Below are 22,320 nucleotides of genomic sequence, written 5' to 3' on the forward strand. Positions count from 1 at the left end.
CTAAAATGTCATTATTTGTAAAGTTTTAATTAATTAAAAATTCATATTTTTACCTATATATTTTTATATTTTTTTATGTGATCATTGAAATTTTTTGTTACTTCGATTACACTTTTAAACTTAATTTTTAAGTTAATTTAATATTTATACTTTAACATTTTCTCATGTGATAATTCAAATTTTTTTTTATTTCGATCACATCATTAGATTTATATTTTTTAATTAATTTAATTTATATACATTTATGTGTAAAAAAATAAAGTGAAATAATAAAATACACGTATTAAATTGACTCAAAAATATCAGTACAATGAAATAATCGAAATAACGAAAAATTTAAATAAATAAACGAAAGAGACGTAAAATTATAAAAATAAAAATATAAATTTAAGTGTTGACGAAATTGTTATATTAAATTTATTTAATGCGGGCAAAATCAAAGAGGGCTTGACCCCTCCCTTCACACCCTTTGCATGTCCGCGTTGTTTGACACGATAACAAAATAAATCTTCGAGTGTTGGTAGTTCAATTGTAGGTTCAATCGACTTTTAAAATTTTATTTTTTTTAATCAAATTCAACCATTTTTTGTTCCCTAAAAAATAATGATATTGATGGGAGCAGAAAACAAAAATAAAAGAATAAAGATAGAAAACTAATCAGGAGGCTGAAGGCATAAACATAAGCACGTGCCGGAAGTTCGGCGCACGTGTTAGAGGACCACAACTGGAGCTGGTCTTCTTCCTCTATCCTCAACCCTACTGCCACTGCCAGGGCAGCAGTGGCCCAAAAGGGCAATGAGAGTTCTCAGAGTCTGTTAATGAAGTGACCATGTCTTGAAACAATATGATTTCACGGTGTTTTATGCTAATTATAGACAAATTTATAATACTACAAATATTTACTTCTTATAAATAATAATTTTATAGAAAAAGCATCAATAGATCTATGATCTATAATATGACATATTTCGAGCATTACAATAAACAATAACAACAACATATCCAGCCGTTATCCCACTATGTGGGGTTGGCTACATGAACTCTAAACTTCTATGTGGCTTACATCCCAACAGATAGTTTGTCTAGAATTCATATTTGGATTCGACTAGGTTTTACGTTGACTGTCGACTACCTAATGCAACCCTCCTCCTTTATTCGGGCTTGAAACCGACAGTGGATAATATCCTCTAGGGAAGTAATGATTCGAGCATCGCAATAAAAATAAATAAAATTAAGTTATCAAATAAAAAATATATTTTAAATAAAATAAAAAATTATATACAACTATATATAGATATTAAAAGGTCATTATTGACTTTTATAAGAATTATCAGATAAATTTAACAAATATATTGGAAATAATAGAAATTCGATATGCATTTCATATCTTGGATTTTTCATCCCATATCTTGATTAACAAACGCTCCCTTAGCAAAGTATGCCTTGATTTGCTCTTGTGATCGTTTGTGTTGTTTTTTATGTTAATAAAATTTATTTACACAAAAAAAGTATATTGGCGTAAAAAGTCAAAATAATGTTTAGTGATGTTAATGAATTGACTGTCGTAGAAAGTGGTTGTTGTTCACTCTAAGTATTTTATGTGAGTAATGTGATATCTTTATCACAAATGTTGACATTCGTATCAAAAGTGTATAAATACTTAGAAATTGGTGATATGAACAGGTAATCGTGATTTTCTCTAAATTTTGTTTAGTGAATAACATGACGTTGATATCATAAATATTAATATTCACGTCAAAAACCTTATAATATTTAGGAACATAAGAAATATGAAGATTTAGAGTTCCAATATTAAAATGAAGTCATTACAAAGATTTCTCTAATGTTTATACTTAGACAATGTCATTATCAAATTGCGTTATTTGAAATATTTCCACTTTAAAGCATGTGTTATTTGATATAACACTATGTTAAGTGTTATCTTAAAACATTTTTTATTTGTCAGGTAAATATAAATTTAAATTAAATTTGGACAAGGATTGCTTTTGACATTTATGTATGCAAACAATATGTTTGAAATTCCAAATTGATGATGGATATTCGAAAAGATGAAATTACTAAGATACTTTTAAAAATAACTAGTCTCATTTGGTCACGTGTCCCGATCAATAAATAATGAGGAGATGGCATGTGTCTTCTAGTCTATCTCAATTTTAAAAGATAAATGCAAGCAACTAACTCTTAAACCCTAATTTTTAAGAGTTCGAACTAAATATTTATTTTAATTCAAGTCAAAAACTAATTGAGTATAAGAGTAATTAGAGATAATTTTAAATATCTCCACTTACCTAATCTCTAAAGAATTAGGTATCAATATTCTCCATTTAGTTTGATAAACTCTTTGTCAACCCGAGATAACTGAGCACGAGAATATTGGAGATAATTCCAAATATTCTGACTCACCTATCTCTATTTTGTACGCGAAATTCTCCCTCAACTCAAGATAATCAAGTCTAAAAATCTCATAAATGATAAATTCAAGTATCTCTGTACACTTTACTTATATAAAAACATTAAACCCTCGCACATAAATCATAAGACTCAGCGTTTATATATATTTATTGATAATTTATTATACTAACTTAAACGTCAAATATTATATCAAGAAATCTAATCCTATATTTTCTTACATGTGTTTAAATCAAGACAAAGCTCTAGAGATGAATTTGTTATTTCATTGTCTTTTAACGTAGAGTAATTTTTTTTTTGTAATTTATTATATACAAAATTATTTATGTTATTATTTTATATATACTATTATATAAACAAACACTAATAAAATATTTTTTAAATATCCTTTATATATATTATTTAAAAAAAATAATCATTAACTTTAAACTAGTGATTAATTTAAAAAATGATTCAATCATTATATTAAAATTTATTTAAAAAATTAAATAATTATTGTCAAACGTGATCAATAAAATTTATTTTAATTTTTTAAATAAGATACAACATTTAAGTTAAGTTGTACAAAAACGGAAAACAAATACACTATGAAACGAAAATAAAAGCACGACATTCTTTAAAAAAAATAAAAAATGAAAACTCAAGAGAAACACGTAAATAAAAAAAAAATATAAATATAATTTTTAATATAAAAAAGAATATATTAAGAATTAATATATAATATATTAGTTTTATATTACATGAAAAAATTTCCTCTTCAAACTTTTTGTGAGTTAAAATGCGTCTTTAAATAAAAAATATATTTTTAAATTTTTTTTAAAATTACAAAACGGTATCGGGTGTTTAAAAAAAATAAAAATAATTTATATATATTTTTATATTTTTTAAAAATATCAAAACAACACTTTTAAAATATTTTCGTGCATAATAATCCATTGGTGACACGAATGCATAGTTTGCTTTGTCAAATTGGGGGGTAAATCTTTTTTTTTTTTTTTTTTTTGAAGAGAAGAAAAGGGGAATCAAGAAACAGAGAGAGGAGCGAGCAGCAGCCCAATCCCATCACGTGCGATGCATGACCGGTCAAGCTTTTTAAGTTTTAAACTCATTTGGGATTTGGATTGGGGTCCGCTCTCTGTGGCTCAGAGTCTTTTCTTCCTATTAAGAGTGGGGTCACGTGCAGGCCGATATGCCCGCCACCCACACCACACGGCACCCCCATCGCCCCTCTAATGCCCTGTGGTTATTGGCTAATACCAAACCAATCATGCCACCACCTTAATTATAATCCCCCAGCTCATTTGACTAAACTGCCCCTATACTCACTGCCCTTTTCGCAGCACCACGAGGGTGTCTTTGTCTTTTAGACGTCTATATAAGTCTATATGGGTGCCCCCACACACACCAGGTGGAATCATAGAGGGTGAGGCAGAGGCAGCGAGTGAGAGTGAGAGCGAGAGCGACCAAGTGGGGAGTTTGAAATGACAAAAGTACCCTCCGATCAAACTATTATTATTATTCAAATTAACATGTGTTTGTGATAATTTGAAAATGAATTGGTATTACGTGATAATAATATATATATATAATTAATTTTAAAATATTCCCTAATCAAGGAGAGTCCTCTGTTTTAATCATGGTTAGGCTATTGGGATCCATCGACACACTATAAAGGTGGAGAACAAATTGGCTGGATGGTCCCATGTCAACATCATAGACCCAAAATATCCATGCATTGTATGCATCAGAATGTGTTATGTTCACATATAAATTAATATAATTTTAATAAAATCTATCATAATTTTATTTAAATTTTTTAATAAAACTACTCATTATTATGAATTATTATCAATTTACCTAATCACTAAAGTATTGATTAATGATATTCCTGAAAACAAAAAATTTAAGTCTTGAGTTTGATATTTAATAATTATTTATTGTATAGTTCACAAATTTAAGGAGGTTAAATTTATATTTTTGTCTATATATTTTTATTTTTTTTATAATTATTAAAAATTTATTATTTTAATTATACTATTAGATATGCATTTTCAAATTAATTTAACTATTATACTTTAATTTTTTTTCGTATGCAACACAAAAAATTTATTGTTTCAATTACACTACTATATATCTGTTTTTTTAAATTAATTTAATTTTTATATTTTAATATGTAAAAAAAAATAAAATGATATTTATATATCAAAATACATGAATTAAATTAACTCAAAAATATAAATATATGAGCGTAATCAAAATAATAAAAAATTTAAATAGTCATATTTTAAAAAAATACAAAAACAAAAATATAAATTTAATCAATTTAAAAATAAAAAATTGATATCAATATCTCAAATAGTTCATCATAATAAGGGTTTCGTTAAATGTCTTTGTAACCAGGGCACTAACACTAACACCATTCGACCATCAGACCCGTCTTACATCTTGGGTCATTTGAATTTCCCTTTTTATTAAACCCAGAAAAATGCCCACAATATTAAAAATTGTCTATAAAAAATCTAAAACTAAGCGTCAATAACAACAGTGCTTATTCATTTGTGACTGAATGAAAAAAATCACAAATTCAGTTTGTGACCAGAAGGCTAGCTTGAATAAGCCAGGGTGGGTGACACAAGAGGCTCAAGCGCTCTGCACTTTGTAATAAGGTTGTGAGTAGCATCATCCCTTGCCCAAGCTATTAGACCAGTGGCTTTCTAGAATTCAAAACCAAATGCTTAATGAAGGACTCAACCTCAAGTAACATAATGAGATTGTCCATGGATTTAGGGCTAAACAGAGCCTGGCCCCAGCCACTTGGGGTCGGCATTATGAGCAGCAACAACCCTTTATCGCTTTTGTCCTAATATAGCTTGTAAAGTTACGAGTCTTGCGTTGATGAAGTCCTCTATTAGGGGACCAAAAATCTTGTACAAGCAAACAGCAACCAACTGTAGAAGTATAATTTCATCCAAAACATGATCAGAAAAGAGTATGAAGACACTTTTTGGATCTCCAATACATGCAAATTCTAGTTTATGAAGGGCAAAGGTGGGTTGTGGGCAATGAAGATAACAATTTTAGCATATTTTCTGGAATAATCTCAACTAAAATGTTGAATCTCCACGACATGCAGCATGCTCCCACATATCCAACAGAGAAGCAGAGAAGCCTTTTTCTGGAATCTCAGCAGGCAAGCTGACCAACAGCCCAAATATCGTTCGCGAATGTAACTCTAATCTCTGGCATAATTCTCGTTGAGAAATAAAGAAAAGCGAAGGCATGTGACCATCAGACTTCAGCTATCTGATTCAGGCATCAGGATATTAGTAAGACTGTAAGCATAAAGGATGGATCGGTTTGCAGTCTCAACAATTAGAAGAATGGTCAAGAACATAGTCGTCTCAACAGAATCCAGTTTCCAAGAAACCACTAGACAACTATGCATATGAAATCCTACAGAAGCCTCATGTTAAAGTGTTTTGACTTATGCTCACAATCTCCTTCAGCATTCGCCTAACACAATCCTTGATCTCATCAGGCACTACCAGCTGTGGGGGTACAGATTCCAAGGCATACAAAGTGATAACCCTCATAACGACAGCAAAATCCAAATTTTTGTAGTCGCCTTTCCACACACTCTCATTCACAAACTTGCATGATGATCTCAACGCACATTTACTGCATACCTGAAGGTGAGCATACAATGGTGTAGAAGGAAGTGGATGCGTTAAAACCACAAAAGTTAATAACTTAAATGTTGATGTCATTCCAAAAGAAATCAACAAGAAAATATAGATCAGACAAGAGACAAGTGGAGAGGTTGAAACTCTGAACAAGAATACTTACAATTTGTTCCTGAATTCCAAAGAAAGTACGCAACCTCTTAGCAGAAAAGACAGTTTTCTTGCCAAGAGAAGGGCATCCAAACAGGGCCACCTTCTTCAGGTCACTGGCAGACAACCATCTGCAAATCCATCCTTTAAGTTCATGCACTCAAAAGGAAGGGAGAGAAATAGATCACAAAGGGAAGGCCTAAAAAATAAACCATACAACAATTAGACGAGGCACGTGGATCACCAAGTTGAAAGTAAAAACAATAATATAGAAGATATAGTTACTCTTATCTCTGCAAGCTTGGACTTTTCAATGAGATGGTTGATTAGCTATTTAACATAGTATTGGAGCAAGCAAAAGCCCTAAGTTCAAATCTCATTGCCAACCCCCATTATTTAACTAGGCGCATGTGTTTGGCCTAATTATGCAATGAAGTGTGGGCACAGGTGAGGGAGCATAGATAGAATAAAGATATTGATATACAAGATAAAGTAAACCTTTTTCCCTACTGACTTAGACTTTTAGATGAGACGGTGGTTAACAATTCAACAAACCAAAAGTTCCAGTTATAAGCATATCCTCTCACCTACGCCTCATTTTCCTCACAGACCATTATCCAACAGTGCATATTTTCCTATTGCCATTACTATTGCATATCATCCCCCAAGTACATAACTATGCCGTCCCAATTTGGCCTCATCATAACCCTCAGAGGTCAATGACAATATTATATGGCCAGTGCCATTTGACTGATTCTCTTCGTTTGCCATTAGCCATCTCATTAATTGCACATGGCCAATCAAACTGCAGGATGCATCAATACAGTAATAAAATATCAGAAATATCAGAAATTACTACTCTTTCTTTTGAACCACACAGAGAGGCCAACCACACCCACTCCCACCACAAGTTCTTGGAAAATGTGTTTTGAACCCACCTAAGTGAGCTTGAGTTGCAAGTTAGTCAATTTAAGCCATAAGGGATCTGATCTTTTTTTTCTCCGATCCAGCCACATGTTATACCTTCAGTATTCAAAAATCAACTCATAGACATCAACACATGATAGAGCATAACTTTTCCCTTCTGCTTAAGATATAGTTTTTTTGTATTCTATCTTGCTAAATGTTCTGAGAAAGAGGAAGCAACAAAAGAGGACAAACCTTCAAACATGGCATAAGGACAGAAACAAAAGAATCAAACCGAATAACAGAATTTTCAGAAGGAAGTAGTATGATGGTTGTTAAACTTCATGAGAAAGATAAACAATAATTCAAGTATAAAGGATATCTTTCATCTCTATCTTTATAATTTTCTATATTTAGTTAATCAAACAAAGTTGAGTTAGATGAAAGCGTGTATATGCTTTTTGCTTTTTTATTTCTCCTCCACTTATTTATATTTTTGCTATTGGTAACATGATCTCATGGTGAATAGATCCAATCCCTACCATTCCTCTCCATAATTCTAGATTTGATTTTTTCCTTGTTTGGTTAATCAGTTTTGATTAGTTGCTGTTTTTTGTTAACATTTGTTTGTGCTAATAAGCTCATTATGGCCTTCCACAAAGAGTTTTATCATCTGTAACCATAAGCTTGGATTGCATCAACAACTTGTTTGTGCTGAGTTCAGTAAATTGAGACCACATATGCGGGATCACATTGCAACTTTTGAAACCTCCTTTCATAAGCTACCAAGCAGCACTGCACATATGCTAAGATAAGTCATTTCCATGATTTAGATTCAAGATGACCATTGAAGATTGATTGCAGGTTTTCATGTTTCAAGTTAATATCTCAATTCTATGAGCCAAATTTGTACACACATGCACATGCGTGCGGAAGTAAAACATCTATACCAAGAAAATTAACAACCCCCCCCCCCCCCAAAAAAAAAAAAAAAAAACACTTGTATAAGATAAGTATTTCAATCCATGCTCATCTTGAAGGTGAAGTTAAGAGTTTAAGTCAAATTAAGAGAGAGAGGTTAAGTTTAGATGATATGTATATGTGCAAAGTTAAGTATAAGAGATAACCTTTATCTTTAGAGTTCTCTATATTGGTTTGTATTTATTGAACTGGGTTGAATTAAATTAAATAATCCTATTATGTTCCTCTTGTAGATGTCGGTGTCAGCCAGCAATTAACAATATATTAGTAAGAAAAAACCAACTGCAGAAGGAAAAAAGAAGTACACCATGAGTTGGAAGTTCATGTTGTTTTTAACATTCAAATAAATTGTCAGAGATCCCAATTTCCTTGGCTGATTTGGAGCCAAATAAACCACTTATAGCGTCCACACTTGCATAGGTTCCCAAAACAAAGAGGAAAAAAAGTCCATACAGCGTGCTTTTCCTATCCATAAACCCCAGACATGTAACAGCAGTTTTACATAATAACCCATCTTGTTTCAGATTTAATTCTTAGTTTGTCAAATTGACAGACAGACAGAATATATCTTATAGGCAAATACTTGAAACAGGAGGTGCAAAAAATGTGAACATACGGAACACTGTATCCCAAATGCAACCCTTTGACATCCTTAGAACACGGTTGAACATTATCTTGATTAGCCAAAAACCAGACTGCCTCAAGTACAATGTATTTCCAGGATTGCTTGTAGTATTCACAAATTATGAACCTGACTCCCAAAAAGAAAACTTTGAAGAGAAGGAAGTGCAGCTGTTACAAACAAGATAGTGACGCTACATTGGGCAGTCATTGCCTGAATATCCATCATAATTATTGATAGACCCTGACAGGGACAGCATGAAAGATTCCAAAAGGCAGTTACAGAAGTGAAGAGATTTTTATGCTTGTCATGTAATAAAAAAAGTGTAAGTCAATTTACTATCTAAATGTTCTGCTTAAAATTAGAATATTGATGGAAAATGAACTTCCTCAACTATCTCATGTACAATATATAATTATACCTTTGTGTTACCGTGTATTCTTTTAAACCTATGTTCAACATGTTCAATTTTCATCTTCTATTGTAACCACTGGGTGGTTTTTTTTCTGGATAAAAATTAACTAATGGGTCCATTTTGAGAAAAATGAATGGGAAAACAAGATAATTCAACAATTAGCATAAGGCCACAGAGATACAATATGAAATCAGTGATTCCTTGGTCATGTGAGGGTTACAGTATACTAGACCTACTGGCATGAGATCGAGTTGTCAGTGGAAACTGCAAGCTTCAAGATATGGTAATTTACCTACAACAACTACAGAGAAGTAAAAGAAAGAAAAACTACTTGAATATATGGTCAATAATTGGAGACTCTGAAGCAAAACTACTTGAAGATAAGCTGGTAAAAACTAGCCTAAATGTAACACACACACAAAGACAAGCACATACAACACGAATCAAAGCTCGAATCAAGAATGAGGGTTGCATCAAACAAACATGAATTAAAGAGAAGTACATAGGTAATAGGAGATAAACGATGGTTGTAAATAACTGTTCTTACTTCCCAATTTCCTGGTTATTCTGGCCAAACTTCTCGGCCGCAAACTTGATAAAGTCACGAGCATAGCTATTCTCAAAACAGCTAACATCGAACTTGTTTGTCGGCAAGAAATTAGCATTGTTAAAATACCCTTCCTTGTACAAGTGAGTCACAAACAGCATCATATCCGGCGAAAGCTCCTTGTAAACCGCAGGATCCTCCATTGTCAATGCCTCCACATTCTCAATGTTTCCACTACCACTACTAGCCTTACCTGAAAACAGCGCATATAAGCTCGTGGGCTTAGATTTGCCCTTCAAAAACGCATCACCATTTCTAGGTTTCTTCTTTAAATCACTGCTAATTTCTTTCTTTTCACTCTTTCTTTCTTTCAACCCCTTCACCGCTCCCTCCAGTTTTCGCAATCTTCCCTTCAATTCATTGGTGTCGATTTGGTTTTCACCGTCGCTGTATTCAAGCTTCTCGATCAATCCGACGGCTTCCTTGAACAGAACGTGCAAGGGCTTCTTTGGCTTCTTCTTTTCTTCATTGGTACCGTCCGAACCAGCCCATTCAACGTCGAATAGCGCTGAATTCGATACGGGCTTTGTAAACATTAAAGAGGTGTGACAAGCTGTAGCTGAAGAACCATGAAGGTGACTCTGCAGAGGTTTTAGGATTATTCGGAAATGCCGGTAAAGAAGACTTCTGAAGAGAGACATGTTTGGAACTGTTCGGATGGGAGATCATCACGGTACCAGAGAGATTGAAGAGAACGCCATTGAAGGGCGGCGGTAGAGATGGTTTACCTGAATTTGGGGACTCGTATCGTAGGGGGTTTAAGGCTTTAAGCTACGCTTATAAACGGGTCTGCTTCGATCCGAACCCGCTTCGAATTTAGAGCTGTGCGGAGTCGAGTTTACAAAGAACTGAATTAAAGGACTTGTTTGGTACCTTATAATTTAATTTAACACAATTCATACTACGTGTTATAGTGTGTTTTGGTTTCGTGTATATGATTAAATATTTTATTAAATAATTATAATTAAAAATTAACTCAATCTCATTAATTTATTAAATATTTTAATATAATTAAAATTATATCACTAGCTAAATTTATATTTTTTTTGTGTGACTACTCAAATATTTCGTTGTTTCAATTATATTTCTAGACTTGTATTTTTGAATTAATTTAATTCTTATACTTTGATTTTTTTTTATATGATAATATAAATTTTTCATTATTTCAATTTTACCTTTTAACTTATATTTTTTAGTTAATTTAATTTTCATATTTTTGTTTAAATAAAGTGTGACGTATATTTTATTCATATCAAAATATGAAGATTAAATTGACTTAAAAGTTAAGTTTAATGGTATAATCAAAATAATAAAAAATTTAAATAACGACCAAAAAAAATAAAAAAATACAATTATATGAATTTGGCCCATAACCTTTACTCAATTCAACCCAATCTCAAACTCGATAAATGAGTAAAGTTTCGTCCTCTTTAATATTGTTTCATTTACTTTTAAAGATGTTTGTATTTAACTATTTTATGAGTTAAACTCTATAATAAATGTTACGAACAATTGTTAATGTTCAGACTTAGTTCAAACTATACTCATTTAACTTAAATTGAGTCGAATTTAAACTTGTTGTGAATAATAAATTATTAAGTTAATTCAATAATAAGAAATTATAGGTTCTGTTCATGAACAAATAATTTGTTTATAAACAAAAATACAATCATTTATAGATGAACTGTTTTTTAATGAATGGTTCATATAATTATATTATTTAACAAAATTATATATTTTGAAACAAATAAATAAATAAAATAAATCATAAAATAGCTTATATATATTCTTATTAAATGAACAAATAATCAAAATTTTAACAAATTTTAAATGAATTATAGATAAACTTGTTGATAAACATAAATGAATTGATCATTTATTAAATGAACTCTAAGTTTTTATTTAAATTTATTTATTTAGAAAACATAAACAAGTCTGGACAATACTCAAGTAAAAAATGTATTCGTCGCGAGGTATGATACATTAACACTTACGTAAATGCCATCTAAACACTATTTAACGATGTTTATATTTTGTTAATAGAGTTATTTTTTTATAAAAAAATAAAAATTATAAAACTTCAAGAGTTTGTACTAAGATATACATTAAACAACACGACAAAAAATGAATCTAAACTATAAAAATAAAAAATCCAACTATATATATAAAAAAATTATATACAAATGATACAAATATAAAAAAAAAAAATTCAAATGTCTTCTAATCTGAAATTTAAACTTTTTGTCTTCATTTGTCTTTCCTATCTAAACATTACAAGGTTTTTGACGCGAGTATTGACATTTGTGATGTTACCATCTAGTTAGTCATCAAATAAAACTAAGAAAGGATTGCGATTATTTTTACATATATCATCCACTTAAACATTATAAATTTTCTTATATGAATATCAATATTTGTGATGAAAATGCCCGATTACACACCTAAGATACTTAGTGAGAACAATGTAAATTTTGAATAATATCAATTCGGTAACATCGCTAAGTATTATTTAACTTTTGATGCAAATGTCGATATTTGTAATGAAAATACCTAGTTACACATTTAAGATACTTAGTGAGAATAATGTAACTTTCGGATACCATCAATTTAATAACTTTCTTAAGTGTTATTTAACTTTTGACGTAAATATCAATATTAATAATAAAAATACCTAATTATTCTTTAAATAATAATTTAAAATATAAAATATACTTTTATATTTTAAATTATTATTTTATGTAAAAATTGATATTTGTAATAACAACTCTCAATTATTAAGTAATTTAGAATAGAGGGGGCAAAAATGTATAAACTAATTTTCACAGACAAAAATATTTGTTTTTATTTTGAAAGGCAATTTTATAAAAATGTTAAATTTATATTAAAGTATTAATGCCTTTATCGATTAGATATTTTTATTAGTCTGGATTTAAAAGACGACAAAGTCACTGACTAGACCAACCCATGAAGTTCTTCGCTTCGCATCATTCACACTCATTGTATGACTCCGACATCGGCAGAGCACGTGTTTCAAGCTTCCATGCCAAAACCAAATTCCGGCGCCCTATCTCCGATCGCCTCCGCTCTCTCCGATTCCGATGTCGCCTCATTCTCTTTCGAGTGCTCCCTCTAACCTCGCCGACTCTTCCACCGGATCGTCTCCGTCTCCCTCCGCCGCATCTTCCTCCTCCTCGCCGGCTCGCCTCTCCGACATGTGGAACTACATCTGGATTCCGTTTCTGATTTCTCTGTCAAAGGATTTTAGTTCGGTCAAGGCTCAATCTGCGATCCTCTTGCCGAGCGAGGCTCCGCGGTCGCCGAGCTGTCCGGCGGCGGACGCCAACCTCAATTTCCGGCCAGTGATTGGGATCCTCAGCCATCCCGGGGACGGCGCTTCTGGACGTCTAAACAATGCCACCAGTGCTTCGTACATCGCCGCCTCATACGTAAAGTTCGTCGAAGCGGCGGGAGCTAGGGTCATTCCTCTTATTTATAACGAGCCTCCTGAGATTCTCTACAACGTAATCGGACTCTCTTCTGCTTTTGCTTTTGCTTTTGCTCTTTTCCCCCTTAATTTTTAAAAATGAAACGTTAATTTGGAATAATAGCTGTGACGATTCCGTGGCTCGAACTGTTGCTCGGTCCAGTACGACTGTATTAATGAAAACCGAGAACATGGAGATGGATGAAAATTAAGAAGGGAGGACGAAACACTAAAAACTCAGACGAGCTTCAGTGGTTTGAACCGTTGTTCGGTCCAGTCCGACCGGATCAATTATAACCGGGAACATGGAGGAAAATTAGGAGGAAATGAATGAAAGCTCAGATCAGTTTTTGTTTTGGTTTTGCGGAAAATGAAAGCTCGGTTCAGTTTTTTTTTTATCGGATAAATAGGTTTAAGTCAATTTTCTCCAGGCAACCTTTCTGAGGAAAATTAACGCAGAGCAGAAAAGAGTTTAGTCGACAGATTTGCTTAAAAGAATTGAGAGTAACCGGAAGAACCATGTCAATTGCCCACTTTGTCGAAATCAGAATCTGAAAATTCGTGTGTATCCTTCTTCATTTTTGATATGCATTATTTCTTTATAGCAACTGCATTTCAGATTCTAGTGGTTGCTTTTATTTAGCAGCTTGACAATTTCTACTAGCATGCCATGTGTTCTATGTCCCTTAAAATATTCTAGGATTTTCATTGCTTCTTCCAAAATTAGTACATCTGTAGTTTGCTAGAGAAGGATTCGTGTATATTCTTTAGCTGTTTTTTGGGAGCCGATTTTCCTCTTTGATCATGCTAATGTCTATAATTTGTTGGCAGAAACTCAATCTGGTCAATGGGGTGCTCTTTACAGGAGGGTGGGCCAAAAGTGGTCGCTATTTTGAGGTTGCTGAGGAAATCTTTAAGGTCATTTTCTATCTGTTTTACATGTGATTAAAAATCTGTTGGAGAAGCACGCAAAACATAACATTAATTTCAGAGAAGATGGTTAAGAAAGAGCTCTCTAAGATTTGTATTGTTTCTATTTACTGGATTGGTGCAGTTGATAATGGGGTTTTGTGTTTCTTATTTCACACAGAAAGTTTTAAAGAAGAATGATGCAGGAGACCATTTTCCTCTGCTTGCCATCTGTTTAGGCTTTGAACTACTAACAATGATTATCAGCAAGGTAGCTTGACTCCTTTACACTTTCTCTAATATCTAACTGTGTTATTCTGTTTCTGGTAAGTTATAAAGAATACTTCTTGATATTACCTTTGAAACTTTAATACGTATTTCTTAGTATTGACATATTGGTAATGCTACAAGGACAATAACATTCTTGAATCATTTAAAGCAACGGATCAGGCATCTACTCTTCAATTTGTGAATGATGTAAATATTGAAGGAACAATCTTCCAGAGGTACATGGTTTCTCATGATTGCCTTTTGATGTTAAATTTATAATAGTCCCACTTTGCTCACATGAAATTATTTTGATTCACCATTAAAACATTTCTTTTAGTGGAATTTTACTTGAATGATTCAGAATAACATGGTGAACTAAAATTGTATGAATGCAAAAGGTTGAAAAAGCATCTTTTGTATTTCATGTATGTTTTAATTTGCACAAGGATTGAATTGATTTTTACTTTGTTTGAAGAGAACTCAAACTTCCACGTATTATTGAAAGGTTCTCTATCAGTGTATTGGACAGGCTTTTTATGTTATATTAGAGTTTCAATTTGAAATTATTAGGTGTTAGTTTGGTCATTTAAATCATTATTATAGTTTTGCTCATTCATTGGTTGTGATTTTTTTAAAATAATTTCTTATAAGCAATAAAGTCCATAGAAGGAAGAAAGCACTGCCAAGAGGCAAACTTGTACAAAAGAGGATGCCAAGCCTCATTGCATTAGATTGAGAAGAATGTGGATGGGCACAGTGACATGTGCTGCTTTATTGGAACTAGGATGATGTCTCCCATGCTATTCTCACGTTAAATATTTGCATCCTTCTGCAGGTTTCCTCCGGATTTACTTAAAAAATTGAGTACTGATTGCCTTGTCATGCAAAACCATAAAGTGAGTCATAACATTATATCGCTTTCCATTCCATGATACACTGTATTATCTATTCTTATATCCCACTCCTACAGGATGCATTTTCTAGAAGGATTGCTTTTATGCCAATCTTCTCAATGACCTGACTTGCATGGAAAAGCAATTGAGTGATAGTATGAAGTACCTTACTGAATCATAACTTTTCCAGAACCTGCAATGGTGCATCATTGTACCTTCCAATGCATGTTAACGGTCTTGAATAGGTTGTCATTGTTATTATTGTCATTATCACTACAAGGTTTAATCTCACGAAGTGGGATCATCTACATGATTTCTAGCTCCCCAATCATTTTTACCCATTGCTGTATGTTTTGGAATGTTGTTCTGTTTCATGTCATGTTGAAAGGTTTCCGACTAAATGTTCTCTTGGTTTTTCCCTACCTCTTTTATTACAAACTCCTGTTTTATCCATTTGCCTCACAGGTGCATATATTAGCCTTTTTCTTTTATCACATAGCTAGACTATTTTAATCCCCTCTATTGTATCTTATCTATAATAGGCACCACTTTAATTTTATTATGGGTATTCTCATTTAATTATGTATTTTCTTGTATGGTGTATCCGGTATAACATTTTCATATAAATTATGCTCATATTCTGTACATGGTGGTATCTAACTGACTTGAGATTCCCTTGCTAGAGGGGGTGCATCTAGCGTAAAATTTTGCCACATTGTTCTTTTGTATGGATTTGTATTGTCAATGTGATTTTTAGAATTCAACTGACGTTATGAATGCTGTGCCTCTAACCCTAACATGGTTAGGATAAGATGCAGTTAATTTTATACCTATTCTCTTCTAGCTATTCCTTGTAACTGCCCCTCTAAATCCTCCCAAAATTTGGCTTTTATCTCTTCTCCCAACTTAAGTTCTGATGCATATGTACTTGCAATATTCAATGTCCTTTTTCGTTAGAACAACTTTAACTACATAATCCTATCTTCCAACATCTTCACATCTGCTATCTTATCCTCTCAAGTCTCTTCAATAATTAGAAAATACAATTTTTCCTTTTAGAGAATACATTTTTTTGTTATAATCAGAGTTTTGAAAGTTAAATGTGTTACATGGTATTGAAATTAATGGATTTTGCACTTAATAATTTCTTTGGTGGTTTCAAGTAAGTATTTTCTTACTGTTTTGTTATAATGAGAGCTCTGAATGTGAAATGTGTTATGTGATATTGAAATTAATGGGCCCTTGCACTTTATAATTTGTTCACCGTTTTGAAGTCAGTATTTTTTTTCTCACAATTTGCCTTCCTTTTATTTCTGTGCTTTCTTTTCTTCATTTTTCGCTGTTAAACACTTTGAAGGGAAGCTGGTTGTTGTATGTGTTGCTTTAAGAGTATGTGCTGTTTCGCAGCCTATTGAAATTTTTCATTGACCTTGAAAGTGGTATGTGTTCTCCTTGCATGGTTCCTTGTTGGTATTGAGGTTGCTAGGAAGATGATACTGGGCATAAAATTCTGCACTTTCTGCATGCTGAGCCCCAAAGAAAAATGCCTATATCTTCAGGCATGAACAACTCATGCTGAAACCACACAAAGGAACAAAAACAAAAAGATGTCATCTCTAAGTCCCACAAACGGGGAAACAGGAATGGTCCTCTTCCAGCAATGAATTAAACACTTGTTGAATACTCTCTGAATCCTTTTCCTGTTGATATAAAAAAACCATCAGAATTTGGTTTTATCATCCTTTCTATTCCACTCATGCACAAACTTATGATTTGTCATGACTTTAATCTGAGCTGGTTGTATTTGTTATGCAACAGTATGGTATATCACCAGAAAGGTTTCAAGAGAACAAGGAGCTATGTGGTTTCTTCAATATCTTAACCAACAGTGCAGATTCAGATAATAAGGTATCTAGCATTGTCTATCTATTATGTTTTATTGATTATTGATTCATGTGACATCTAGCTAGATTTTAGTTTCCAAGGTCTTCTATGGGCTTGAATGTTCTATATAATTAAAGTTTATTTGTATCAGGTTTATGTCTCCACAGTTCAAGCATATAGTTATCCTGTTACTGCTGTCCAGTGGCATCCAGAGGTATCATTTCAGAACTGTTGGTCATTATATTTATAATGGTGAATATGAGATTTATGATATTTTTGCTTTTCTTAGTGTTATTTTTGTTTTTCCCCTGCTGTTATCATTATCTACTACCATGCTTGGTTTATTCATTTGAACTTTCCATGATTTGCTGCCGCTTTTGTTCTGGAGATGATTTTTGCTCCCTTGTTTGGGTGTTTTAGGGCATATCTGAGCTAGCTAACTAATCCTTTGGGATTCATATTCTTAAGATCTGACTTTTATGTGAATAACTACATTTTTCTCTTAAGAAGGTCCCTCAGTTGGTACTTGAAATAAAAAAAAAAATAGGACACTCAGTACCCATGTTACCGTCTCTGGTTTTTACTTCTTGTTAATTCCCCTTTCTCATTAGACTAAATTTATCATTTTCAGAAGCTCATTACCCACCCCTGTCAAGATCCCCCACTTCTATATTCTCCTAATGTATGTAAACAAAGTATTTGTATGCCGTTCTTCACCTGTGTTTATCATTGTCATCTGAAAAACATAAATGCAAAAACAAAGACTTGACATGATGCTGACATGTTGACTATTGGAAGACTAAGAAACCTCAAAGAGAGAGGGGTATAACCTTATTAAAAAAGGGCAAGGTGGTAGATAAATATCTATATGCATCTCTAAGATGGAATTGACGGACAGAGGAAAGAAGAGAAACGAAAATGGAAAAATGTAAATAAGAAGGAAAAGAAAAGATGCCAAAACTGTAATTTTATTTTGGTAATTATTTGTGCGATAGAACTTTTATGGTTAGAACAGTGGAGGCGTTGGTGACACACTTCTAAGAATTCTAATACAAGTAGGGACCCATCTTATGAAAGTATTTTCAGTTATGTGGCTTGAGTATGATATGCACATATAAATAGAATGTATACAAAATGCAAGTGGATGAGTTTTTGTTTTATGTCATCATACTATTTGAGTGGCAACGTTAGTGAATTGGGGGAGCTTTCCATTCTTCACTTACTTTCAGTTAAGTGGAAGTATATTTTCGAGTGAATTTCAGGTAGATTCTTTTCCACCATCCTAACGATTTTATCATATTCTGGAGAATTTAGTCATGTCCTTCTAGGGCACCTATTGTGTTTATATTTTATGTTCATGTGATGTAGTACAGCTAGTCCAGTAATCATAGTTGTAATTGTTCTGTTTTGTTGGAGAGAACCTAAACAAAACTCATTGAAAACCCTAATAGTTAAACATGTGACATTTGAATCATGATGGGGTAATGGCTAAATTTTAATTATGAGACAGGAGTGCAAAATTTTACTCAAGAGACCTTTTGGAAATGGCAAATGGAAAATTGTCACATGTGGCATTCTTGCTCTTGAGTTTTGACTTACTAAGTAAATAGAATTGTACAATGTGTCAAATAAAGGGTATTGTTGGCATGGATTCTTATCACATGCCTTTTAAATCTTGCAAATGTATAATTCTGACTAATCAGGTATTGTGTATGCCATGAAAGCCGCTAAAAAAATGAGACACTTTATACAATTAAGCAATGCATCTGAAATTAGTTTTCAATCAGCAATAATAGATAAATAGGGATAATTATCAAAAAGAAGCTAAACTTATCATGCTCTCTATATCTACAAGCATAAATAAGGGTGACATATTGGAGAGTAGAACACAATTACACATGCGTGCAATAACAGAGTACTAACGAAGTAGAGCTTCTACAGCCTCTCCAGATTTTTTTTTTTTCTGGTTTTCATTTTTGCATTCACCGATGATTATATAACTGTTGATTCAGGAACTAATTGTCAAGTCCCTGATTCAATATGGTCAAATGACAATCACTTTGAGTAGAAACTTTTTTTAAATTTTACTCTCTTCCTTCCAAATCATTAGTCTAATTTTGTTACTCTTGATTTTCATTCAACAAAGTTTTGCTTATGTTCTTCTACTTCATAAAAGATGTTGTGTATACATTATGCTCTAGAGTTCTAAGTCTTTATTGCCTGACTTGTGATATTTTTTAATTCTTAGCTAAAATGACGCACTGTATAACTCCTCCTTGTTAAATATTTATGTGCAGAGATTGTTCCCAAGAACTTTGGCCCTTTGGTTTTGTATCTTTTTCTCACTACCAGCTTATCATATTGTGAACATGTTAATACTCACAATACTGCTGTTTCTGTTATAAATGTGATGCCTCCTCTTTATGTAAACTGCAGAAAAATGCTTTCGAATGGGGCTTGTCTATGATTCCTCACTCAGAAGATGCAGTTCAAGTGACTCAATATGTTGCCAACTTCTTTATTAGGTAGCGACTGGTTTAACTTGAAAGTTATAAATTGATTAGGGAATGTAGACTACTACGTAAAAGCCCATGCACCTTGTTTTTTGTTGATTCTCTCAAATTTGGCCTTCTGCTCTTGGAGCGGAAAGCAAGTGGGAGCTGGGATTCATTACAAGCTCACAATCTGATATTTTAATTCTAAATGTTGTGCAAGCAATTCCATCAGTGACTGCTCGCGTTTCCTGGATTTTACATTAGATTTTTGCTATGCCCTCTATGTCGGGATTCTGGTGGAAAGCCATATTGTTTCCTACGCTGAAAATGGCCAGGGCTTCTCATCTGGCCAGATTCATGAAATAGTTCTGTTTTTCTTCCTTTACCAGTTAAGATAGAGAAATACCAAATGCCAATAAAGACCGATATAAGCATGTATATATTTTCTTTTGTTGATGTACATTTTCTTGCAGTGAGGCAAGGAAGTCATTGAACCGGGCACCTGCTCGAAAGGTGCTTGACAATCTTATTTACAATTACAGTCCCACTTATGGTGGAAAGGCCGGGTAAGCAACCAAAATGCCCTGAAAACTCCATGGTATGTATATACTCTCAATCAACTGACTTGATTTGTCGCTTGCCTCCTACTGTAGGAAGGGATACGACGAGGTTTACATCTTCGTGGAGCCTTCTACTACGAGCCATTCGTAAGATTATTTGTGTTAAAGTGTGCATTATATGACTCCAAGTGTCAATGATCTATCTTCTCATTGTACCACTGTTTGAAACAAAGACTATATATAAATGTTGCCCCTCTCAAAAGTATGTAGTTTGTTCATGAACAGATAGTATGGATGGGTTGTGCTGGAGACTCTATGCCATGGGCAAATCTGATCTGATCTGATCTGCTCCAATTCTACTATTTATAAAATATTAATGTATACAACAATATCCCACTGTTGATGCCTTGGGTGTGAAACTTAGATCTCCAAAAAGTTGTCCGGATGAGCAATGCAAGACAGTGTAGCCCAGTTCTTGTTGTTTTGGATCAATTTTGCCCAGACATTGCGGTTTGGATCATTTTAGAGATATTTCTTGTGGTTTACTTAAGTCTCTATGACTTGTATTTTTTGTCCAAACACCCCAAAATACTACAAGTAAATAGGGGTGACTGTTTAAAGTGCTAAACTTGAATAAATCGAAAACCAAACTGATTGAAAAATCAAAAACTGAAAATCGAATACATATGAAAAAATCAATCTAACTGAAAAAATAAAATAAATCAAAAAAATAAAATAAAAAAACCCAAAACAAACCAAACAAATTGAAAAAATTAAATAGAATGGAGTTGTGTAAAAAATTGAATTTAAGTGATCGAACAAATAAAAAAACTGAAAAAATTGAATACGTATGAAAAAATTAAACCAAAAAATAAAAAATCCAAACTGAAAAAAAAACAAATTAAACAAATAAAAAAACTGAAAAAATCCAAAAAAACAAAAATTAAATACAAAAAATAAATTGGAATGAAATAATTGAAATTGTCTAATTTAATAACTAAATCAAACTGACTCTTAGTTGAAATCGAATGGAGCTGACAATTTTAATTGGTTCGATTCGGTTCGATTATTTTGATTAAATTAAAATTTTGCACATGTTTATGAGTAAATTATAAAAAAAGGACCCAACTTTTAATTAATTTATACTCAAATTTTAATGTATTAATCTTGTCACAGCCAAAATTAATTTTTCCTCTGTTAATCATTATTTGTACAGAGCATTTTAAAATCGTAATATCCTTTTAATTTTTATTTTTTATTGAGATGTCTTGTGAAATTTAGACTTAATTTTTAATAGGGACATTTAGCTTTGCATTTTGTATCTATTCAAGGGTTTTTTTGTATTTTTACATTTATTATATATTTTCAAAGAAACAAAATATAAAATAAAAATCTCTCTTATTTCATTCCTTTTCTCTGATGTCCCTGACACGTAAAGGAAAATGGTAGATATTATAAATAAATTTGATAAATAATTCTTATAAAATAATGTGTCACACATAAATTTATAACAATTTTACATAAAATTATCAATACATTTACTAATTATTATAAGTTATTGTTACGACGAGACAAGACTTGGCCAACATACAAATAGAACCCATAAAATAAAGCTTCACGGAACAAACTATAAGACTTGTATGAAATAGAAATGAAAAGCAATGCAAGAATCAACACAAATAATTTTTATCATGGTTCACCCATTAATGAAGGTTACGTCCACATTGAGCTTCGACAATGACAATTCATTGCACTATCGAAATAGATTATTACAGTCTTAATGTACAAATCTCACTTTCAGATACTCATTGTACAAACAAATGATTCTCTAATCAAAGTGTCTCAAAACCATATATATACATTTTAGAGGTGATAAAATCCTATTGAGAAAAACATAGTAATCAAACTATATAGAGAGCAAAATCATTGTAGATAATAGAAAGCAAACCCTAAAAGGCAACTCAAATTGGAGGCTGTATTGGTCTCAATCTCGAGGCACTGTAGAGGATAAATAATGGGAAGCAACGACGA

General features: G+C 32.3%; 2 protein-coding genes across 3 annotated transcripts; one reads left to right on the forward strand and one right to left on the reverse strand.

The window, feature by feature from the left end:
* Positions 1–5,379: 5,379 nt before the first annotated feature.
* LOC127792651 (uncharacterized) lies at positions 5,380–10,581 on the reverse strand. Of its 2 annotated transcripts, none has more exons than XM_052323250.1 (3): positions 9,735–10,581; positions 6,277–6,394; positions 5,380–5,733 (listed from the first exon to the last, which is right to left on the reverse strand). In XM_052323250.1, the coding sequence occupies exons 1-3, from the start codon at positions 10,433–10,435 to the stop codon at positions 5,719–5,721; spliced, it is 834 nt and encodes a 277-aa protein (XP_052179210.1). In that variant the 5' UTR covers positions 10,436–10,581; the 3' UTR covers positions 5,380–5,718. The 2 variants fall into 2 exon arrangements, with proteins under 2 accessions (XP_052179210.1, XP_052179209.1); XM_052323249.1 differs by having other exon boundaries at positions 5,380–6,116; positions 9,735–10,568.
* A 2,162-nt stretch (positions 10,582–12,743) lies between these two features.
* LOC127792430 (gamma-glutamyl hydrolase 2-like) lies at positions 12,744–20,695 on the forward strand. The gene is made up of 10 exons (XM_052322918.1): positions 12,744–13,315; positions 14,110–14,196; positions 14,369–14,458; positions 14,599–14,693; positions 15,293–15,353; positions 17,169–17,258; positions 17,386–17,448; positions 19,671–19,759; positions 20,203–20,295; positions 20,383–20,695. Exons 1-10 carry the CDS (start codon positions 12,893–12,895, stop codon positions 20,438–20,440), a joined length of 1,149 nt encoding a protein of 382 aa, XP_052178878.1. The 5' UTR covers positions 12,744–12,892; the 3' UTR covers positions 20,441–20,695.
* The last annotated feature ends 1,625 nt before the right edge of the window (positions 20,696–22,320 follow it).

The sequence above is a fragment of the Diospyros lotus genome, chromosome 15 (assembly GCF_014633365.1).
Source record: "Diospyros lotus cultivar Yz01 chromosome 15, ASM1463336v1, whole genome shotgun sequence".
Classification (NCBI taxonomy): domain Eukaryota; kingdom Viridiplantae; phylum Streptophyta; class Magnoliopsida; order Ericales; family Ebenaceae; genus Diospyros; species Diospyros lotus.